Source organism: Chlorocebus sabaeus, chromosome 2 (assembly GCF_047675955.1).
Source record: "Chlorocebus sabaeus isolate Y175 chromosome 2, mChlSab1.0.hap1, whole genome shotgun sequence".
Classification (NCBI taxonomy): Eukaryota; Metazoa; Chordata; class Mammalia; order Primates; family Cercopithecidae; genus Chlorocebus; species Chlorocebus sabaeus.
This window is the reverse complement of record NC_132905.1, coordinates 65,933-84,476: the sequence shown is the minus strand read 5'-3', so window position 1 is coordinate 84,476 and position 18,544 is coordinate 65,933. Positions and strand designations below refer to the sequence as shown.

At 62.5% G+C, this 18,544-nt stretch overlaps 3 protein-coding genes across 4 annotated transcripts in view; 2 read left to right on the top strand and 1 right to left on the bottom strand.

Moving 5' to 3' along the window:
• Positions 1-1,365, top strand: part of PRPF6 (pre-mRNA processing factor 6) — a 49,594-nt gene extending 48,229 nt beyond the window's left edge. The window contains exons 20-21 of the mRNA XM_037983013.2: positions 194-320; positions 1,093-1,365. Of these exons, the coding sequence (XP_037838941.1) occupies positions 194-320; positions 1,093-1,245 (280 nt within the window). The 3' untranslated portion in view covers positions 1,246-1,365. The remainder of the gene's footprint in view (positions 1-193; positions 321-1,092) is intronic.
• Positions 1,366-3,849: 2,484 nt separating this feature from the next.
• Positions 3,850-10,908, top strand: C2H20orf204 (chromosome 2 C20orf204 homolog). Of its 2 annotated transcripts, XM_037982997.2 has the most exons (4): positions 3,850-4,527; positions 6,110-6,385; positions 6,479-6,631; positions 6,804-7,195. In XM_037982997.2, the coding sequence occupies exons 1-4, from the start codon at positions 4,525-4,527 to the stop codon at positions 6,939-6,941; spliced, it is 570 nt and encodes a 189-aa protein (XP_037838925.2). In that variant the 5' UTR covers positions 3,850-4,524; the 3' UTR covers positions 6,942-7,195. The 2 variants fall into 2 exon arrangements, with proteins under 2 accessions (XP_037838925.2, XP_037838924.2); XM_037982996.2 differs by lacking the exon at positions 3,850-4,527 and having other exon boundaries at positions 6,280-6,631; positions 6,804-10,908.
• A 4,713-nt stretch (positions 10,909-15,621) lies between these two features.
• SOX18 (SRY-box transcription factor 18) lies at positions 15,622-17,679 on the bottom strand. Its single transcript, XM_037982995.2, has 2 exons — positions 17,199-17,679; positions 15,622-17,005 (listed from the first exon to the last, which is right to left on the bottom strand). Exons 1-2 carry the CDS (start codon positions 17,554-17,556, stop codon positions 16,209-16,211), a joined length of 1,155 nt encoding a protein of 384 aa, XP_037838923.1. The 5' UTR covers positions 17,557-17,679; the 3' UTR covers positions 15,622-16,208.
• Between the last annotated feature and the right edge of the window lie 865 nt (positions 17,680-18,544).

Genomic DNA, 18,544 nt, shown 5'->3' with positions numbered 1-18,544 from the left:
CTCAAAAAAAACGAAACGATTTGGTTAGACCTGTGAAGGACGACTTCAAGTTAATGATCTGGCCTTGGGCCTTCTTGCGGGGAGCTCCAGGGCTGTGGGTCAGGGATGAAGCGGATGGCCCTGGAGCCTTCCCCTGCCCCAGAACCGTGTCCTGCAGCCACTCACTCTGGTTCCCGTCCTTCTTCCGGAACAGGCTGTTTTGGAGTCAGCGGAAGATCACCAAGGCCAGGGAGTGGTTCCACCGCACTGTGAAGATTGACTCGGACCTGGGGGATGCCTGGGCCTTCTTCTACAAGTTTGAGCTGCAGCATGGCACTGAGGTGAGGCCCCTTGGCAGACCGCCGCTCAGTGCCTTCCGGGACTGTGGTGGGGAGTTCCACCAGCCCCGGGGGCTCTAGGAGGTGGCCACGGCCCGCGTGACTCTGCCCGGCGTTGGGAGGATGGACCGGGTGGGTGGGGCACAGCGTCCTCGACGCCCCCCACGAGGCAGTCTCTGCTTCCACATCCGTTTTCTGCTTATCGCCTCACAGCTCCACACCCCGGAATTGAGGTGCCCTGTCCATCAGAGTGGCCTGTCTGCTGGCGTATTTTAATGAGTTATTTGCTGGCTGGGGCCTGGGCTCACTTGAGGAATGGGAATGGAGTTGGCCTTTTTCTTGGGCCTGAGCCTGGGTATGGCTTTCTAGGAGAGCCTGGACAGCAGCCCCTCTGCTCCCACCTGCCCCCCAGAGCCAAGCGTTGTCAGAGCTGTGCTGGAGGTGGTCAGGCTGTCCTGGTCTTCCCTGGAAAGTGTTGCCAGCCCACATGAACCCTGACTCCTTGTTTGGAGAAGGCAGATGTGAGGCACACATGGGGAGCCTGGCTCAGCTCCTCCTCTGTGCGCTGAGGCTGGGGGGTCCATGCTCCTCAGGCTCCTTTGAGGAACACACCTGAAAGAGCCTTGCCTTCTGGTGCAGGGCCTGCGCCCCCTCGCCCGCCAGCTGGGGTTGGTCCTGCCAGAGCCAGGTCTGCATGGGGGCAGGCAAGAAGCAGGCAAGGTCTGGGGAGTAGCGTGGGAGGACCCCTGCCTGAAGTGCCCTGTGGTCCCCCCAGGAGCAGCAGGAGGAGGTGCGGAAACGCTGCGAGAGTGCAGAGCCGCGGCATGGGGAGCTGTGGTGTGCCGTGTCCAAGGACATCGCCAACTGGCAGAAGAAGATCGGGGACATCCTTAGGCTGGTGGCCGGCCGCATCAAGAACACCTTCTGATTGACCGGTCGCTCGCCGTGGCCAGTCTCCGTGGGGCAGGGTTGGGCCGCACGTGGGAGGGCCTGTGGAAGGGCCCTGAGCCGTGTCCTCCTTCATTAAAAGTTTTTACGTCTCATGTCAGAGCAGGCAGCCTGCTGGTTTTCTCTGGGCCCTTCCCTGGCTCCTGCTTCTGCTGCCCCAGTCTGGCCTGTCCTGGCCTGTCCCACACTGTCCTGGCGTGGCTGTGATCACCCTTGCCTAGGCAGAAGCCTCTTGCAGATAGCCAGTGTCTCACAGAGGAGGCACTGTGGAGGTGCCCGGGTTCCCCGAGACTGTAGAGAAGGTAGTGGGAGTGCAGATGTTCTAGCCAAAAGCCCTGTGTGGGGACAGCTGGAGATAGTGGGGACCGAGCTGCCTGCAGGACCAAGGTGCTCGCAGGAGCCTGGCAGCCGCCTGCAAGGGTCTTGGTCAAGGGACAGCTGGGGCCTCCCTGGAGTCTGAGTGCAAACGGAACTCAGCTCTGCCGAGGGCCTCTCCATACGGCCTCCCAGGCCCCTCAGGCATGTGCCGAGTGACAGTGTCACCAGTAAGAGGCGTTCTTACCTTTGGAGGTGAGTTTATTTATTTGTTTTTGAGACAGAGTCTCGCTTTGTTGCCCAGGCTGGAGTGCAGTGGCACGATCTCGGTTCACTGCAACCTCTGCCTCCTGGGTTCAAGCAGTTCTCCTGTCTCAGCCTCCCGAGTAGCTGGTACTACAGGCGCCCGCTCCCAAACTCCTGACCTCAGGTGATCCGTCCGCCTCAGCCTCCCAAAGTGGTGAGATTACAGGCGTGAGCCACCGCACCCGGCCGTGAGTTTATTTTTGCTAATTTAACCTTAAAGCACTGTAATGGTTCTCATCTCTAGGTTGAACGTTGCATTACCTGGGAGAGTTGGCTGCTTTTCAGCCTTAGCTGCATAAGGATAAAGGACATCGTCAGGCCTGGGATCGTGTGTGTGCATCCGGCTGGGAGCCAGCTGGCTCTTGTGTAGGCCAGGGCTGGAGACATCTGGCTGGAGGTCGTGGCTGGCCCAGAGGGTGTGGGTGGACAGCTGTTAAGGCCTGCAGGGGAGGAGGAGGGCACTGTCACGTGGGCCTAGAAGGCTGCTGGAGAGCAGCTGTCCCTGGACGTTCCTTGTGAGAGGGGAGCCCCAGAGGGTCCCAACCTGTTTTGTGGTACTAGTGGCAGGGCCTGTGGTGGTGGTCAGTCACTGACCCACAGCTCTGCCCTCCTGCACATGGGGGCCTGTGCTAGGCCTTGTGGTCTGCCTGCTCCTGACAAGTGAGAATGGCTGGGGTGGGGGATCTCTGTCTGCACATGGGGTGGTCCTGGTAGACCAGAATGTGGGTGTGGGTCCCCCTTCCCTGTGGTTCTGGGGACTTCGAGGACATGGCCAGTCCAGGGCAAGGGACCTGCCACCCGTGTGGGGTCAGGAACTGCTGGTTGGTCTCTGCTGGGCAGGCAACCTGGGGTCCAGCTCAAATCATTGAAATCTGGAAGTCCTTCCTCTCGCCCCGTCCTGAGGAGCAGCTGCTGGAGCTTCATGAGTGTTTTCATTCAGACTTGTGGAGGAGTTTCCTTTGATCTTTCGTGGAGACGTGGAAGCATGAGGGAGCCTTCAACATTTACTCTGAAGACGAAGAGAGTTCTGCAGCTTTTTGGAGTTTGTAAAGTCACCCGGCCCTGTACAGATATGGACACCGAGGCCGAGGACGTCTGTCGAGTCCGCCTGGTCCTGTACAGATGTGGACACCGAGGCCGAGGACGTTTGCCGAGTCCGCCCGGCCCTGTACAGATGTGGACACCGAGGCCGAGGACGTCTGTCGAGTCCGCCTGGCCCTGTACCGATGTGGAAATTGAGGCTGAGGAGTTTTGAAAAGCCAGCCCAGCCCCGTGTAGATGTGGACACAGGCCTAGGAAGGAAGCACTTCTCTGACCTCAGCTGGGTGGGCGTTGAGGGGTCACACAGAAAAGAATGTGTCAGGCCATGTTCAGGGGAGGCTTCCGCAGGGCCCTTGGAAAGTTCCAGAGCACTTGCGTTGTCCATGTGTGTCTTCTCTTTCTTGCCTGTGTGGGGTTTTCTCAGATGCTTTGAGGCCAAACTACAGTTGTGCATCACTTAACGGTGGGGACACATTCTGAGAAACACCTCCTTAGGCGATGTTGTCTTGCAGATAGAGTGCATTTACCCAAGGCTGGCAGGCAAGGCCTCCTGCACCCCCAGGCTGTGTGCCAGAGCCTGGGGCTCCTGGGCTGCAGACCCGCACAGCCTGTCACAGCATTTAATCACATCCAAACACAGAAAAAGCAAAAACGTGAAGATGAAGTGTTACAATCCTAGGGGACTCCTGTCACCTGTGTGGTCTGTTCTTGACTGTTGTGTGAATCACTGATTTTTCCCCCTGGGAAACTACCTTAACCTGTCTTCAACGGAGATTTTTTCAGCCCACAAAGGTGAGTTGTGCCTCAGAGGTTGCTCTTGTTCTGAGGTGTCTTCACCACGGCCTGTCAGGCTGCAAACCAGAGTGCCCGCCCCAGACGGCAGCAGAAGTGACAGCAGCCAAGGATGGGGACCCGCCAGCTCCCGGTGTCTTTACGGCCGGCAGCAGAGTCAGCCCCAGCGAGACCCCTCAGCCCAGGAGGAGTGAGGCCAGCAGCGGGGGCCCGGGAAGCCCCACGTCTTGGGACCTGCTGGGGCAGGGCCCCCTGGATGTCAGGCTGCAGGTCCGGCAGCTGGGAGGGGATGAGGGCCTCCTGCCAGCTCTGCCCATCAGCCAGCTCCCTGGGAGAGGCAGCACTTGCTGGCCACAGAGTTGGCCCCAGTCTCACCTGGCTCCCCTCCCCCACCAGCTGGGCCCTGCACCGCCCAGCCCACACAGCGCCCCACCCCTCCTTGACAGAACAGTGTCTCTGGGACTGACAAGTTAATCCAAGACCCACATTAGCCCTGGATCCCCTGGGAGAGGTGGCTGCTGAGTTCCAGGGCCAGGTTAATTGAAGTGATAGGGAGTGGGGAGGAGGGGCAGGGCTGGGATTGCGTGGCCTCCTTCCCTCTCCTGCTCCCTCCCTCAGCTTGGAGGAGCCAACTTCAAAAGCCTCCGCCTGGCCTGCCCCTCTGCAGTCCTCCAGGCAGCCTGTCCAGGGAAGCCACTGGCTGGTGTTGGACCTGGTGCGGTGGTGCACACCCCGTCCGAGGACCCCAGGATCATGTGTGTGGCCTGCTGGCGGGAGTGAGGGAGGGCAAGACCCTGAAAGGCCCATGGTGAGCAGCTGTGGGCCTCCTCTAGGGAGGGGCTCACTTGGGTGGAGGGGCTGGGGGTACACACAGCTCAGGAGACACTGCTTGTTCCCGAGTCCCACCGGGAAATGTCCGGTTGGCTCTGGTCACTGTGTCACTGGGGGTGGCAGTGGGTGCATGTGCCCTGGCTTCTGGTAGTTGGGCGAGGGGGGCTCCCGGGTGCCGGGCCACCCTGTTCTAAGCTGGGCTGAGGCTTGAGCCAGGAAGTGGTACTAACAGGCCAGGTGGGACTCCCAGGGCAGCCTGTCTGCCCCACCTGGGTAGGACACAGCAGGTGCTGGACATCCTTGCAGCTCCAGCTGGCCTGCTTAGGAGTCAGGCTCTGGTTTTCGCTATGACCTCTGACCCACAACAGGCAGAGGGGATGACGTGGCAATTCTGAGCCCACTAAGTTGGCCGTGGCGTGTGTGGTTGGGGGGCCAGGTTCAAGAAGGGGCCGTAGCAAGCCATCTGCTCTTCCAGCCATTGCCGCTTCGTGCTCCGAGCAGGAGCTGCCACCCCCACCAGGCCCCCAGCTCTAGGTGAGGGTTGGGGTGCTGCTTGGTCAGGCTCCCCTGCCAGGGCTGGGAAGCCGAGTCGAGTCCTGTTATCTCGGTCGGGTTCGCATGATTAATTTTCCAGCCCTAGATCTGCTGTCTGACTCCATCCGGGGGCCTGGGGGAAGGTTTGGGGCTGGCCCCTTTTGAGTGGCTGGGAACCTGGGGGCCATCAGCTGTCTCCTTGATGTTTGGGCTTTTTCCCTGTGGGAGCAGGCCCTCCACTTTGGGTCGGCGGAGGCCTGTGGCATGGGCTGCCTGGAGCGATGGTGTGGGGCGGCTGGTACAGGCAGAGGGGGCTTTTGCAACTGTTGGTTGGGCTGGATGTGGTGGCTGCTGCTTCCTCTGTGGCTTCTGGGAGTCCCCCCAGCTTTCCCCTTCCAATAGGGTGCGGCTTGGAGCTCTGAGCCCCTGCCCCAGTTGGGTTGGAGGTACAAGGAGTTCCCCAGTCCCCATGTCTCTGTGAGCTAACCCAGAGGGCGCCAGTGTGGGAGGTGTGGCGTTGAATGGGCGTGGCCATGGGTGGGACAGCCTGTACTGGGACAACTTCCTACTGTACCCCCAAGAGCCTGCAGACCAGCCCCACTCGAGCTGTGCAGGGCCAGGTGGGCCCTGCTCTGCCGTCTTGAGGGTGCTCCACCCCTTGTTGGCCCCACTCCTACATGGACCACAGAGCCAGGCTCTCCTGCCTCTGGCCCTGCCCCCCCTGTCTCCTGCTGGGCTCTTCACGGCTCAGTGACATGGCCTCCCAGCCCACATCACTCACCCCTTGCACATCTTTGCAGGGAGCATAGAGCTGTCTGGTTTGCAGACTTATCTGTTGTCTCTCCTGATTTATCCCGCCAGGCCTGTGCCTACAGCCTTTCTTGGTTGGTGACATGTCCATTTCATAAGGCTCAGAGATCCCGTGGGGTGGGGCTTCTACGGAAACAAAGCGCAGGCGGGCTGGCTGCTCCCTGTGCTGGGAACCCCCGCCCCCAGGCCTAACCCCAACCTGCTGTCTCCTCCAGGTATCCCCCAAGCCTGCACTTTGGGCGCTCCTGTTGGCGCTGCTGGGGACCGCGCCAAGCCGCGCCCATTCCCCGGCCTGCAGCGTCCCCGACGTGCTTCGCCACTATCGCGCCATCATCTTCGAGGATCTGCAGGCTGCCGTGAAGTGGGGCGGGGCGGGGGCCGAAGAGACCAGGCCAGGCTCCAGACACTTTCATTTCATACAGAAAAACCTGACTAGACCCGGGAGCTCGGGACGGCGGGGACGGCCTCGGGCCTCCTGTGGCGCCCAGAAGGTATGGAGGAGGCGCCCATACCCAAGTTCACCGGTCTGCTCCTCTCTCAGTCGCCCCCCACCCCCACCCCGCCTTCCTCCCTTCCCTCCCCAGGAGCACAGTATCCTCCTGTCCATCTCATCCCTGGGTCGGACCCTGCGCGGGGCGGTGGCCGGGAGCCGCCGCGGTGCCCTGGAGAGAGCTGCGTGGACCGTGGCTGTGCGCACCGAGGCGGTGATGCGGCGCCACTGCAGGACGCTGCCCCAGGTGTGCGTCCCTGAGTGCAGCCGGGGCCAGACCTCCCCTAACCCCACAGGGCCGCCGCGCGTCCCGGGGCTCCACGGCCCTAGGCTGAGGTCGGGCTGGGCCGCGCCTCCCTTCCCGGGCCGGGCTGGGCGCGGGGGCCGTGCGCATTCGCTGACCGCTCTGTCCCCGACAGCGGAGCCGGCGGCCCGAGGTGCGCCCTGCCCGGCGTCGCGGCGGCCGAAGGCAGCTCCTGCTGCGCGCCCTGGACGCCGTCGCCACCTGCTGGGAGAAGCTCTTCGCGCTGCACGCCCCGGCCTCCAGGGGCTCCTAGCGCGGCCCGGCCTGGCTCTGCCTCCGGCGCCCTGCGCGGGGAGGGGAACCAGCGGGGCCGCGGCAGCCTGGAGACGCGCCTCGTTTTGTCGACTTGTTGGTGACCTCGGCCCCTCGCTCGACGCAGCCCGCGCTCCCCGGAGGGCCCAGGACTTGGAGAAGGGAGCGCGCCCGGCCGCCGCTGGGTCTCGGAGGAGGCCCGCCCTCCACGCGCCGAAGGCCTCAATAAACGGAGCTGGCGCTGCGGGTCCGGCACTCCCTTCGCCTGCCTCTCTGTGGGCCTAGGACCGCCCCGGGATCTGCGCTTCGATGGCGGGGGGGCGGTGGAGGGGGAATGCGGGGACCGGCACTTCCTGTGGCACCTGGACGGGGCGGAGCCGCCGCTCCCAGCCTCGGGCAGCAGAGGGCGGGCGCGGGACGCTGGGCGCGCTCCGGCTCGGTCAGCTGCTCCCGGCTGGGCGGAGGGGAGAGCGGGGGACTCCTGGGGCCCCTAAAACGTCACGTATCCATCCTGCTCCACTTTGGACCGGGGCCGGGGGTGGAAATTGAGGGGAGGGGAAGGCTGGACTTGGTGGATTCGGAGCAAAACAACCGGATAAAGGAAACGGGCCCGAAGGGAAGCGGGAGCTTCGGGCCCTGGCTGTGAGCTTGGCCAGGCTATTTCCTGCTGCCTCGGGAGGGGTGGCCACGGCCTGGGCTCAGAGACTGCCCAGCCTCCTCTGCAGGACTGGCCAGGCTGGGGCCTGCTTTCTGGCCCCTGGCACCCTGCATTTGGTGGGGACTGACCCCTGGTTCCCTCATCTGATGCACGGGTCTGGGAGTCTGTCATCCCCTCCCTGATCTCGGCCCATGGAGGAGCACAGGAGGTAAAGTCCCTGACACCTGTTCCCTCCCCTTCCCTGAGGCAGCGAGCAGGCTGTGCCTCTGGCATTCTTTGGGATCAGGGGCAGCAGCAGAAGAAAGAAGTAACCTCCGAAGCTAACCCTGACCCAACTCCACACTCTGTGTTAATGTATTTAGTCTGTACAACAAGAGCTACTGTCTGTTTTATAGATGGGGAAACTGAAGCACGAGGAGGCTGTGAGACTTGCCCCAAATCACAGTCAGCAATGTAAGAGCTGGCCTCAGGCCCAGGCCCAGGGCATGGGATCTGCCTGGAGGCTGGGGACCAAGCTTCCTGGACTTCAGAGCCTTGGACTCACCTGCAGAGTTAGCACTTCTGACAGAGTCCCTGGCCATGCTTTGAGCACAAGCACCCAGCAAGCGTTCCCAGGCCTCGTTCTGCATTGCCTGCTCCATGGGGGCCAGCGTGGGCAAGTGTGGGATGAAGGGGAGAGGCAGGGTGCAGGAGCCCCAGCTGGAGCCCAAGCACTTGAGGGAGGCATTCGGACTTACCCCTAGGCAGCGGAAGGTCTCTGGTGAAAGAGGGATGTTAGAATTGGGAATCTAGAAAGATCCCCGCGGCTTGTGTGGAGGGCTGGTGAGGATGAAAGGGTGAAGAGAGGTCCAGGCTGCCCAGGGTCCTGGCTGGAGTACCTGGGTGGGTCTTTGGGGAACCTGAACATGGGAAGCACTAAAGGGGGAGTGGGTCTGTTTGAGGTCCCTGAGGGAGCTGGGGAACTGTGGGCGACTTATGCTGGGGTGTGGAGCATAAGGTATGGACAGCAGAGCGTGGCTGGGAGGCAGCTGATTTGAGGCCCGGAGAAAGAAAAGAATCCAGGGTTCTGGGCTGGGCTCAGGGACAGGATGGGGACAGGCCCTCCATGAAGGCTCCCACTGTCACACTGCCCCGGGGCAGCTGACTTCTTGCACTTAGACCTGCCCCAACCCCTGGGCCATGGGGAGGGCACGCCTCTCCTGTCCATGCGTGACCTCCTGGGCTGCTCCATGGCTCCTGCCCACCCACAGTGCTCCCGTTCCGCTGTTCAGAGCAGTCAGAGGCTGGGGATGTGGGTGGGCAACAGAAACAGCTCCCTCTACCCTGACTGAGAAAGGTTCAAACAAACCACAGCCTCTCGGGGGCAGGAGGAGGAACAGAGGCCTCAGGGTTTTGGGGACACATGTCCGTGCCTAGTCCTGGACCACGACCACATGGATGGGTGAGAAGCCCTGCGTCCTGGCCCGTGGCTCCTCCCCTCATGCAGAATGGGAGCAAGGTGGGCTTTGGGCTTCTGGGACAAAGTTCACTTGTCCAGGGTGGCGACAGCCCAACCAGACTAGGTGTAGGGGCATGTGTGGAGCTACAGGAAGAGGTCCAGAGCTACCGAGAGCCACAGAGACTAGGAGAGAAGCCGCGGTGCCTGCTCAGACCTGAGAGGCTCAGGTCCTCTTTGGGTTCAGTGCTGGGACCGTAGCCCCTCTGTAGCTCCATGAGGATAGAGGCATGTCTCCCTTAGCATGGTACACCAGCACCTGGCCCAGGCTAGCACATGAGCTGCTCAACAAATGTTTGTTGCCTGGAACTGACCAGAATCAACCCAGAGATGGAAATAGACTCACTGGCCCCACGGCCGATAGGGACAGAGCCATTGGCCATGGAACCACTGAGGGCAGATCCCATGGACTGGCCCTGTAGGTCCATAGACCGACTGGTGGTGCCTTCCCTGCAGAGGCCCAGGGAAGGTGGCCTGAGCCTGGTTCTTTGTCAAATACTGTTTCTGGGTTGGAGCTGCACACAGTACTGTCCTGTCCCACCCTCATGCCTTCTCAGGGCTTGGCTGCTCCGGGGAGGTGGGGGCTGTGCCAGGGTAACAGATGGGGCCTGCAGGGCACTGGCTGGGGTTGTGCAACTTCCCACAGCTCAGGAGTCAGACCCCTCCATGTGCAGCGCTGGGAAGAGGGGCCAGGCAGGCTTTGAAGGGGCCCGGGTCCCGAGGCCTCCCCAGACTGGGAGCCTTTGAAAGAACATCTGGAACTTGGGCAACTGGCTAGTCTCTGGATTTGCAAAACCAAAAGTTAATCCTGACTTTTCCTCTTGTGTGTTCCCCACCCCTGCCCCCAAGCTCCTCTCTCTCCCCACCCCACCTCCACCTCTTCAGCGGTGGGGGATGCAGCCTCTCATGATCTCCCAAAGCACCTTCCCCCACCACCACCGCTGGCCCCCACCCCAGCCTGGGAGTTCTGCTGAAGCTGACCCGAGGGAGGTGGTGGGAAAGATGGATGTTGTCTCAGTACCTGCCATACCCAGGCCCTGTGAGCGGACAGGACAGACCACCACTCCGAGGCTGGAGACGGCTGGGGAGGAGTGTGAGTGGTCCTCAGAGGAAACAGCTGCTCCCAGACCTGGGAGGTGCCCGGCCTTGTGTGGGCTCTGAGCCCTGCAGGTGTGCAGGGAGGCCCCCCTGCTCCAGCTGTGGCTGACTCGGAAACAAGTTCCCCCCAGCTCCAGGAAACACACACTCACTGGTGGGGGGAAGCCAGGTGCTGGGGCCCATTGTCTCTGCCAGTGCCTTCAGGACCCTAGGGGAGGCCCAGCGACAGCCCCCATCCTGCCCCCTCCCCAGGAAAAGACCCAGCTTTGTAAACACAGAAGCAACCATCGCTCCTCCCCGCTCTTCCCCCTCCCCATTAAAATCCGGAAGAGCCAGCGGGAGGTCGCACCTGCTGGGGGAAGTGAGTCCTTGTTTTGGGGGAAATGAGGAGGTCAGGCCTCTGGGGGCAGGGCAGGGCCGCGTGCGCTGGGGAGGTGGGCAGCCCTGGGGCTGGACGCGGGTTCCCGGGTTGCCCTCCGGCCTCGCTCCCGTCGGGAGGTCCCGACACGGGCGGCCTCGCAGTCTCCCCGCCTGGCCCGGCCGGATTGTGACAGCCGCGGTCGGGGGCAGAGGCGGCCAGGGCTCCCCACCAGGTGAGCAGGCCCTGTCCTTGGCGCCCCCTGCCCGGCTTGAGGCCAGGGGTCCGGGCTGCGGCCCGAGATAAGCGCCGCGCCCGCCGCCGTTTCCTGCACTTCCAGCGCCGCCGCCGCGCGCGGCTTCCTGTTTTCTCGCGCTGGCGGGCGGGGGCGTGGGGGACGGGACAGGGGTCGTGGGAGATGGGGCGGGGTAGTGGGGGTTGGGACGGGTCATGGGGGATGGGACGGCGTCGTGGGAGACGGGACAGGGGTCGCGGGGGACGGGGCGCGGTCGCAGTAGACGGGGCGGGGGTCAGGGGGACGGGACAGGGGTCGCGGGAGAGGGAGCAGGGTCGGGGAGGATAGGGTGGGGTCTCGGGGAACAGAGGTTGCGGGGAGCAGGAGCAGGCCAGAGGAGTCTCAGTAAGAATGAACTTGGCCGGCGCGATGGCTCCCGCCTGTAATCCCAGCACTTTGGGAGGCCAAGGCGGGCGGATCACGAGGTCAGGAGTTCGAGACCAGCCTGGCCAACATGGTGAAACACCCGTCTCTACTTAATAATACAAAAATTAGCCGGGCGGGGTGGCGGGCGCCTGTAGTCCTAGCTCCTCCTGGGGAGGCTGAGGCGGAAGAATCGCTTGAACCCGGGAGGCGGAGATTTCAGTGAGCCGGCATTGCACCACTGCACCCCATCCTGGGTGACAGAGCGAGACTCCGTCTCAAAAAAAAAAAAAAAAAAAAAGACAAAAGAGACGAATGAACCGGGAGACCCTGCTCCTTCTGCAGTACTGGACCCAGCTCTTCAGGCTCCCTCCCTGGCTTGGGGCAGAAGTGGTGGGTGGGCGGATGGAGGGTGAGCCAGTCCCTGTAGGGCCTTAGTTTTGAGGGGCCTGTTTGGGATTGGAGGTTTGCAGCTCTGGACCCCCCTTTCCAGGGCAGCTGTTCCAGTACATGGATTCCAGGTACTTAACCTATTGTTCAGACTTTGTTATTAGAGATACGCATTTTTGCAATTTTAATAAAAACACATCTACACCAAACATTGCACACAAATGTTCATAGCAACATTATTCATTATCAATAACATTATCATTATTCATGATAGCCGAAAAGTAAAAACCATCAATGTCCATCAGTTGCCGAATAAACAAAATGTGGTATATTCATACAAGGAGAGGAGGATACTTAGCCACAAAAGGATTGGAACGCTGGCAGGCCACAGCATGGGTGAACCTCAGAAGTGTGCAGGGTGAACCAAGCCAAACACGAAAGGCCACATGTTATCCCACTTATAAGAAATGTCCAGGCCAGACACTGCAAATCCACAGAGGCCAAAAGCAGTTTAGTGTTTATCGGGGCAGGGGGCAGGAAAGACTAGGGAGTAATGGGTTTCTCTTGAGGGTGATGAAAAGCTCTAAAATTAAAGCTGGGCGTGGGGGCGCACACCTGCACTTCCAGCGAGGTAGGGAGGATCACTTTTCAAGGCTGCAGGTTCTAAGACCGTTTCTATGAATAGCCCCTGCACTCCAGCAGCCTGGGCAACATAGCAAGACCCTGTCTCTTAAAAATAAATAAATAAAGGCCAGGTGTGGTAGATCATGTCTATAACTCCAGCACTTTGGGAAGCCAGGTGTTCAAGACCAGCCTGGGGAACATAGGAGTCTCTACAGCAGAGCAACAAGAAGCATAGCTCTGAGGTAGAGCATTTGACTGCAACAGACAGGACGCTCTAAAATAATATAGTGGAGATGGTTTCCAGCCTTGTGACTACAACAAAACCACTCCATTGCAGACTTACATTTTATGTAGGCTTTGTGGAATGTAAGTGGAGCGGCTTAGTTTTCTGGGGTGCTTTTCCGGCTGAGTGGTGGGAGGCTCGGGTCCCCACATGTGGCTTTCTTGCCTGCCCCAGCAGCACCTTGCTGGGGTCAAGTCTGCTCTTTGTCTGGTGTGTGGCTGGGTGTGTGTGTCTGTGTTGGTGTTCCCAAGGGTGTGCAAAGTGATGACTGTATCTGCTGGGGACAGAGGTGCACCATACCCGCTTCCAGCCCCCATTTTCTCTGACTCTGCCCCGGGCTGCCTGCTGGGGAGAGTTCAACACCTCACTCAGCTCACTCCTGGGACAAACTGGATCCTGGGCATGGGAGATGGGAGGGGAGCTGTGGCCAGCGCCAGGCAGGGCTGCTAGAGCTTCTCACCAGGAGCTGAGGCCTGACTCAGCAGGAGGAGGGTGGAGACCTCCCTCGGAGCCTCAGGGAAGAAGGCAGACAGGGCCAGAAGTGGGAGGGGTGTGCAGCTGGTGCCAGGGCTGGAGCACCCAGGCCCTGGGGCTGTGGTTCTGCCTAGCAGGGCTGTTCAGCCTTTGGCGGGTAGAGGGGAGATCTCTGGGCCGGGCCCTGGAAGAGGCCGTGTAAGGAGACCCCACCCACCGCTGCTGAGGGCCGCAATTGGAACCAGGTGCCCTCAGTGGAAACCTCTTTCATGTCCCCTTCTGATCCTTCTCCTGGGCATTTCCAGCCTCTGGGCTGGGACTTGCTTCAGCTGGAGCCCCCCACTAGCCCCCCACCCTGGCACTTGGAGGAGGGGCTTCTCACAGGTACCCACTCTGTCCCTTCCTCACACAGACCATGAGGCTGTGTTGCCACCCAAGGTGTCTTCCAAGCTCTCCACCCCATTGGTCTAGAAGGGGGTGCGATGGGGGTGAGGAGTCCAGAATAGGGGATGTGTGCTGGCCGTGAGACTGCCACTCTGGCCTCCCCCAGGCTGTCTGTCTGTGTCCGTGGGTGTTACTGGGGAGATGCCCAGCCCAAACAGGGAGTCACTGGAGGCCAAGGGCGGGGGCTGTTCACATGAATAAATTCAGCAGGACAGGCTGGGTCTGTTGCCTCTCTCCTGCCCTGGTTGGGGGTTGGGGGAGGGGCAGGTGGTCTCATGCCTTGGTCAGTCACTTGCAGACTCTGGCTGTCAGGTCACCCTCTGGCTGAGATCCCCATGGAAGGGGGTGCATCTTGGGCCTGCTGACCCCAGGGCTCCAGGGAGTGGGCCAGAGCAGGAGTTGGTGGCCATGAGAGCTGGGTGTGGCTTGCACTCACCAGTGTGAGCATTTATCTCATGGTATGAGCCCATGAAGAGTCCACATTGGTGCCTCAGAGACCCCCCACTCCCCACCGAAAGACAGATGTGGCTTGTGTCCCCTTGGGTCTCACCTTCTCTGCTTCCCTGCTGTGTACTGGCAGACAGTGCTTGGAAGACATGGGCAGTGACCTCAGTGTCCTGTGGGCTGTGTCTGTGCCTGTGCCTACCTGGTGCATCACTCGCTACCTCCGAGCCTGTCTCCTGCCCTCTTCAGCGTCTGTTTCTCCTTGTCTGTTTCTGTCCCCTCTGCATGTCTCTGTCCCTTTGTCTTTGAGTTCTCTGCTGCCAATGTGGTGGGGAAGGGGCCCCAGGTGCAGCCCCTACTGGGGGCCCATCTGAGGGGTGGCACTCATGCTGATTAATACAGAGGTGACATGCCCTGCTCCAGGGAAGGGTAGCTGTAAAATAGCCCCATTTCACCCCCTCCACATACACTCAGGCAGCAGGCACAGGTCCATCCGGCCCCAGGCTGCACATCCACGTGCCACCCACACGCTGTCCCCTGCATGAAGGGCCACACTGGGAGTCTCATTCACACACACACAGAACCACAAGACACACTCAGAGGCGTGCACGCCCCCTGTACCTGGGAGGCTGAGCTGTGAGCGGCTTTCCACACCAGGGCGGCCAAGTTTCGCTCTCCCCACTGACTCCCCCTCTATGCAGAGGGGGTGCTGGGGCAGGATACGCCCCTCCTCTTGGCTTATACTTGCCAGGCCCTAGGGAGTGTGTCTGGGTGTTCACTTCTGGGGGTGATTGCTCCAACCTTCCCTGAACACGTGGGCTCGAGGTCAAAAGGACCAAGAGGTCAGCACGGAAAGAGAGTGTCCAGGCCGGGCGCGGTGGCTCACGCCTGTAATCCCAGCACTTTGGGAGGCCGAGGCGGGCGGATCATGAGGTCAGGAGATCAAGACCATCCTGGCTAACAGTGAAACCCTGTCTCTACTAAAATACAAAAAATTAGCCAGGCGTGGTGGCGGGCGCCTGTAGTCCCAGATACTTGGGAGTCTGAGGCAGGAGAATGGAGTGAACCCAGGAGGCGGAGCTTGCAGTGAGCCGAGATCACGCCACTGCACTCCAGCCTGGGCGACAGAGCAAGACTCCATCTCAGGAAAAAAAAAAAAAAAAAAAAAGGGTGTCCAGTCCTCCTGGGGACTAGTGTGATACGCTCCAGAGTTGGGGGGTCTTGGGACGTGAAGCCTAGGCTCTCCTGCCTTGGTCATTGACCCTGTCTCTGGGCAGAGCTGGACAGGTCACCCGGGTGGGAGGGTGCTGTGGGTGTAGCAGGGTGCTGCCCTCCCTGGGGTGAGTGAGAACAGCTGACAGAGACCCCTGGAATCTGTGTCTGCACGTGGGCTGCCAACCTGCCAGCCTCCCTCAGGAAGGGTGCCGTACTGGGCAGCCCTTGGGCATGGAAGTTTTAAGGCAGAGGCAAGGGCAATGAAACCCTGCCACGGATGTGAGGGGATTGCTGGTAGTCCAATGTCTGATAGGCTTGAGTTAACATCGGGGTGGGACAGGAGGGCAGTGGAGGGTTGGGGGGAGTGTGGACCCCATGCCTGCTACCTGTGCTGTCTGGGCTGTGTCACCGAACGAGGGAGGAGTGCTATGGGGTTCAAGCTAGGAGTCAGGCTCCCTGGGGGCGATTAGGAGGGAAGGGGCGTCCAGGGCTATTTGGGGAACTGCTCTTCCCTCCCTGCAAACACCACAGATGTCAGTGTGCAGAGGAAAGGCCCGAGGCTTTATTGTGGCCTCTCCACCCGGGGACCCAGCCCCAGGCTCCTCCTTTACAGCAAGCAAACATCTGTAGTCCTCACATTTCAAAAGCCTTTGCCGCAGTGACGGCTCTGATCACTGACACTTCTTGGAAGAAAAGTTTAAGAGTTTAAGTAAAAATTAAATATATTGTATTAGGTATAATTTTTTAAAAGGGCAAAGTAAAAAATATTAATACAATCTGGTTGTAGAAAATACACTGCAAGAAAAGGAACAGGTGCCTCAAAAATGTAACCCTGGCAACTCTGCCAACAGGTCCTAGGCTCCGGCTTCCTGGAAAAGCCCCAGGACACGTGGGAACTCCAGGCACCCTCGCAGGGGCCCTCCCGAGGGCAGGTGGCCCAGAAGCCCAGGAAGGGTGGCCTGGGAGGCGGAACGGGCACAAGGCCGAGCATCACTGGCTCCTAGGGGGCTGTGACATGGAGCCAAACATACACGCGTGCGAGAGGGTAGAGCGGGCAGCGACGCGGTCGGATCGGTCGCGGGGGCTGCGGGAGGAAGCGCTGCAGGGACCCGGGCGGCGCCGGCGGCCTAGCCGGAGATGCACGCGCTGTAATAGACCGCGCTGCTGGCGTCCGACAGCGCGGAGATCAGGCTGCTCTCCTCGGGGCAGGACATGGCGCGCGGGCCCAGTTTGGCCAGTGCCACGTGGTAGGGGAGCCCGGGGGCGTCGGGCCGAGTCCGGCTGCAGTTGAGGTACTGGTCGAACTCGGTGAGGTCCACGTCGGCCCAGAGATCGGCGGCGGGCCCCAGCGGCTCGGCGCTCTCCAGCGGCGGGGCCTCGGGCGGCGGCGACAGCGGGCCGGGGTACGGGCCGGGCGTGCCCAGGGTGCCGTAGTACAGGCCAGCGAGCGGCGCCACCGGGGGCGCGGTCCTGAGCGCCTCCGCCAGGGGAGCCCCGTAGCAACCGCCGGGGTCCCGGGACAACTCGGTGGGCGCGTAGGGCGCGCGGAAGGCTCGCAGCGCGCAGTCCTCGGGCGCCGCGGGCGGTGGGAAGAAGGCGGCCTCGCCGGGCTCCAGGCCGTCCAGAGGCGAGCGCTCGGGCGTCGGCAGCCCCAGGCCGTCGAACTCGGCGCCCAGCGGGGGCAGCTCGCGGAAGGCGCGAGCCGAGCCAGGCGCCGCGGGGAAAGGCTCGGGCGGTGGCTGCGGGGGCGCTAATCCGGGGAGCAGGAGGCCGGGCTCCAGCCGCCGGGCCTTGCGCGCCTGCTTCTTGCGGCGCGGCCGGTACTTGTAGTTGGGGTGGTCGCGCAGGTGCTGCACGCGCAGCCGTTCGGCTTCCTCCACGAAGGGCCGCTTCTCCGCTGCGTTCAGCTCCTTCCACGCTTTGCCTGCGGGCCGCGGGCGCCAGTGAGTGGAACGCCGTCGGGCGGGTGGGCGCCGAGCCCTCCGTGCGCCTGGGACGCCCCGCGAGGCTTCGGCGCAGCCCCCCGTACACCGCGCCCCGGGACCCCCGCGCCCCCCGCCCCCTCCGGCCCGAGCCCCCCCGCCCGCTCCCCCTTCTGCCGCCCTCCCGCCGCTCACCCAGCATCTTGCTGAGCACCGCGTTGTGCAGGTCCGGGTTCTGCTGAGCCAGCCGCTTGCGCTCGTCCTTCGCCCACACCATGAAGGCGTTCATGGGCCGCCGGATGCGCGACTCGTCTGCCGCCTGGCGTTCCCCGCGGCCGGCCGGGCTGAGGCCATAGCGCCCCGGCTCGGGGCTGCGCGGCGGACTGCGCTGCGGGCTGGGCGGCGAGGCGGGCGCGGCGGGCGCGGCGAGGGCGGCGGGGGCGGCGGCGAGGCCGCGCGGGTCAGCGGCGGCCCCGTGTCCCGGGGCCCATGCACAGTCGCGGCGGGCGGGCGGGTCGTCCTGTGCGCCGTAGCCGGGCGGCGATCTCTGCATTCCAGCTGGGCGCGGCCTGGGCGGAACGGAGCGCGGGAGCGCGGCGGGCGGGCGGCGGGCACTGCGGAGCCGGGCGCGAGGGCGGGCCAGGCCGGGAGGGCGGACGGCGGTGGGGACGGCGGTGGCCTCGGGCCGGGCGGGCGCCCAGATATAGCGGCTCGGGGCCAATCGGCGGCGGGGCGGGCGGGCCGGGGCGGGTCGGGGCCGCCCCCTCCCCGGGGGCTCCCTTTCTTCTCTGGCCGGGCGGGATTTCGCGGAGGCCTCCCCCGCGCGCAGCCCCCCCACCTCCCCCGCCACCTCTCAGAAGGAGAGACCCCCGGGTGGGAAGGAAAGGGCTGCCGATGTGGGCCGGTGCTGCCAGACTTTCAGAGGCGAGCTGCCACCCACCCACGGAGTCGGACCCCCGGGCAGTAACGGGGAGGGCGGCAGTGTCCCGCTCGTTGCCGTTCCCCGCACCCCCCTAGGAGGCTTCATGGGGAGGAGAGGGCCCTTTTGCACACCAAGTTCTTGCGAGGTAAGTCCTTCCTAGAGTGCAGCGCCCTCAGAAAAGCCCCCGTCTTTGGGGAGGCGCTCTGACTACCCAAGGGCGCCCATGCACAACGTTCCTGTCAGCACCAGGGACTTTGAATGCTTTTATGGGACAAGGTGGTCTTCGTGTTTCTGTCCTCACGCCCAAACCAACGCTGGCACAAGGCAAAGCTGACACAGGGAGGGAGAGAGCAGAGGCCCTGGACAGAGCCCACAAAGAGAAGGGGGAGCAGGGATGCAGAGGCTGTGGCCTCCTCCCTGCCCACCTCAGGGCCCTTGGGGAGGGGGCTGGGACCCGCAGGGGCTGTCCGGCTCCCCTGCCAGCCCAGACCACCGCTGCAGCAAGAGGCAGGGCCGACCTGGGTCCTTCCCGCTGGCCCCTCCCTGGACCCTCTGACCTGGGGAAGGCCGGGTTCCAGAGGAGCGTCCAGCTTCCTGAATTTTCACTGTCCCCTTCCCA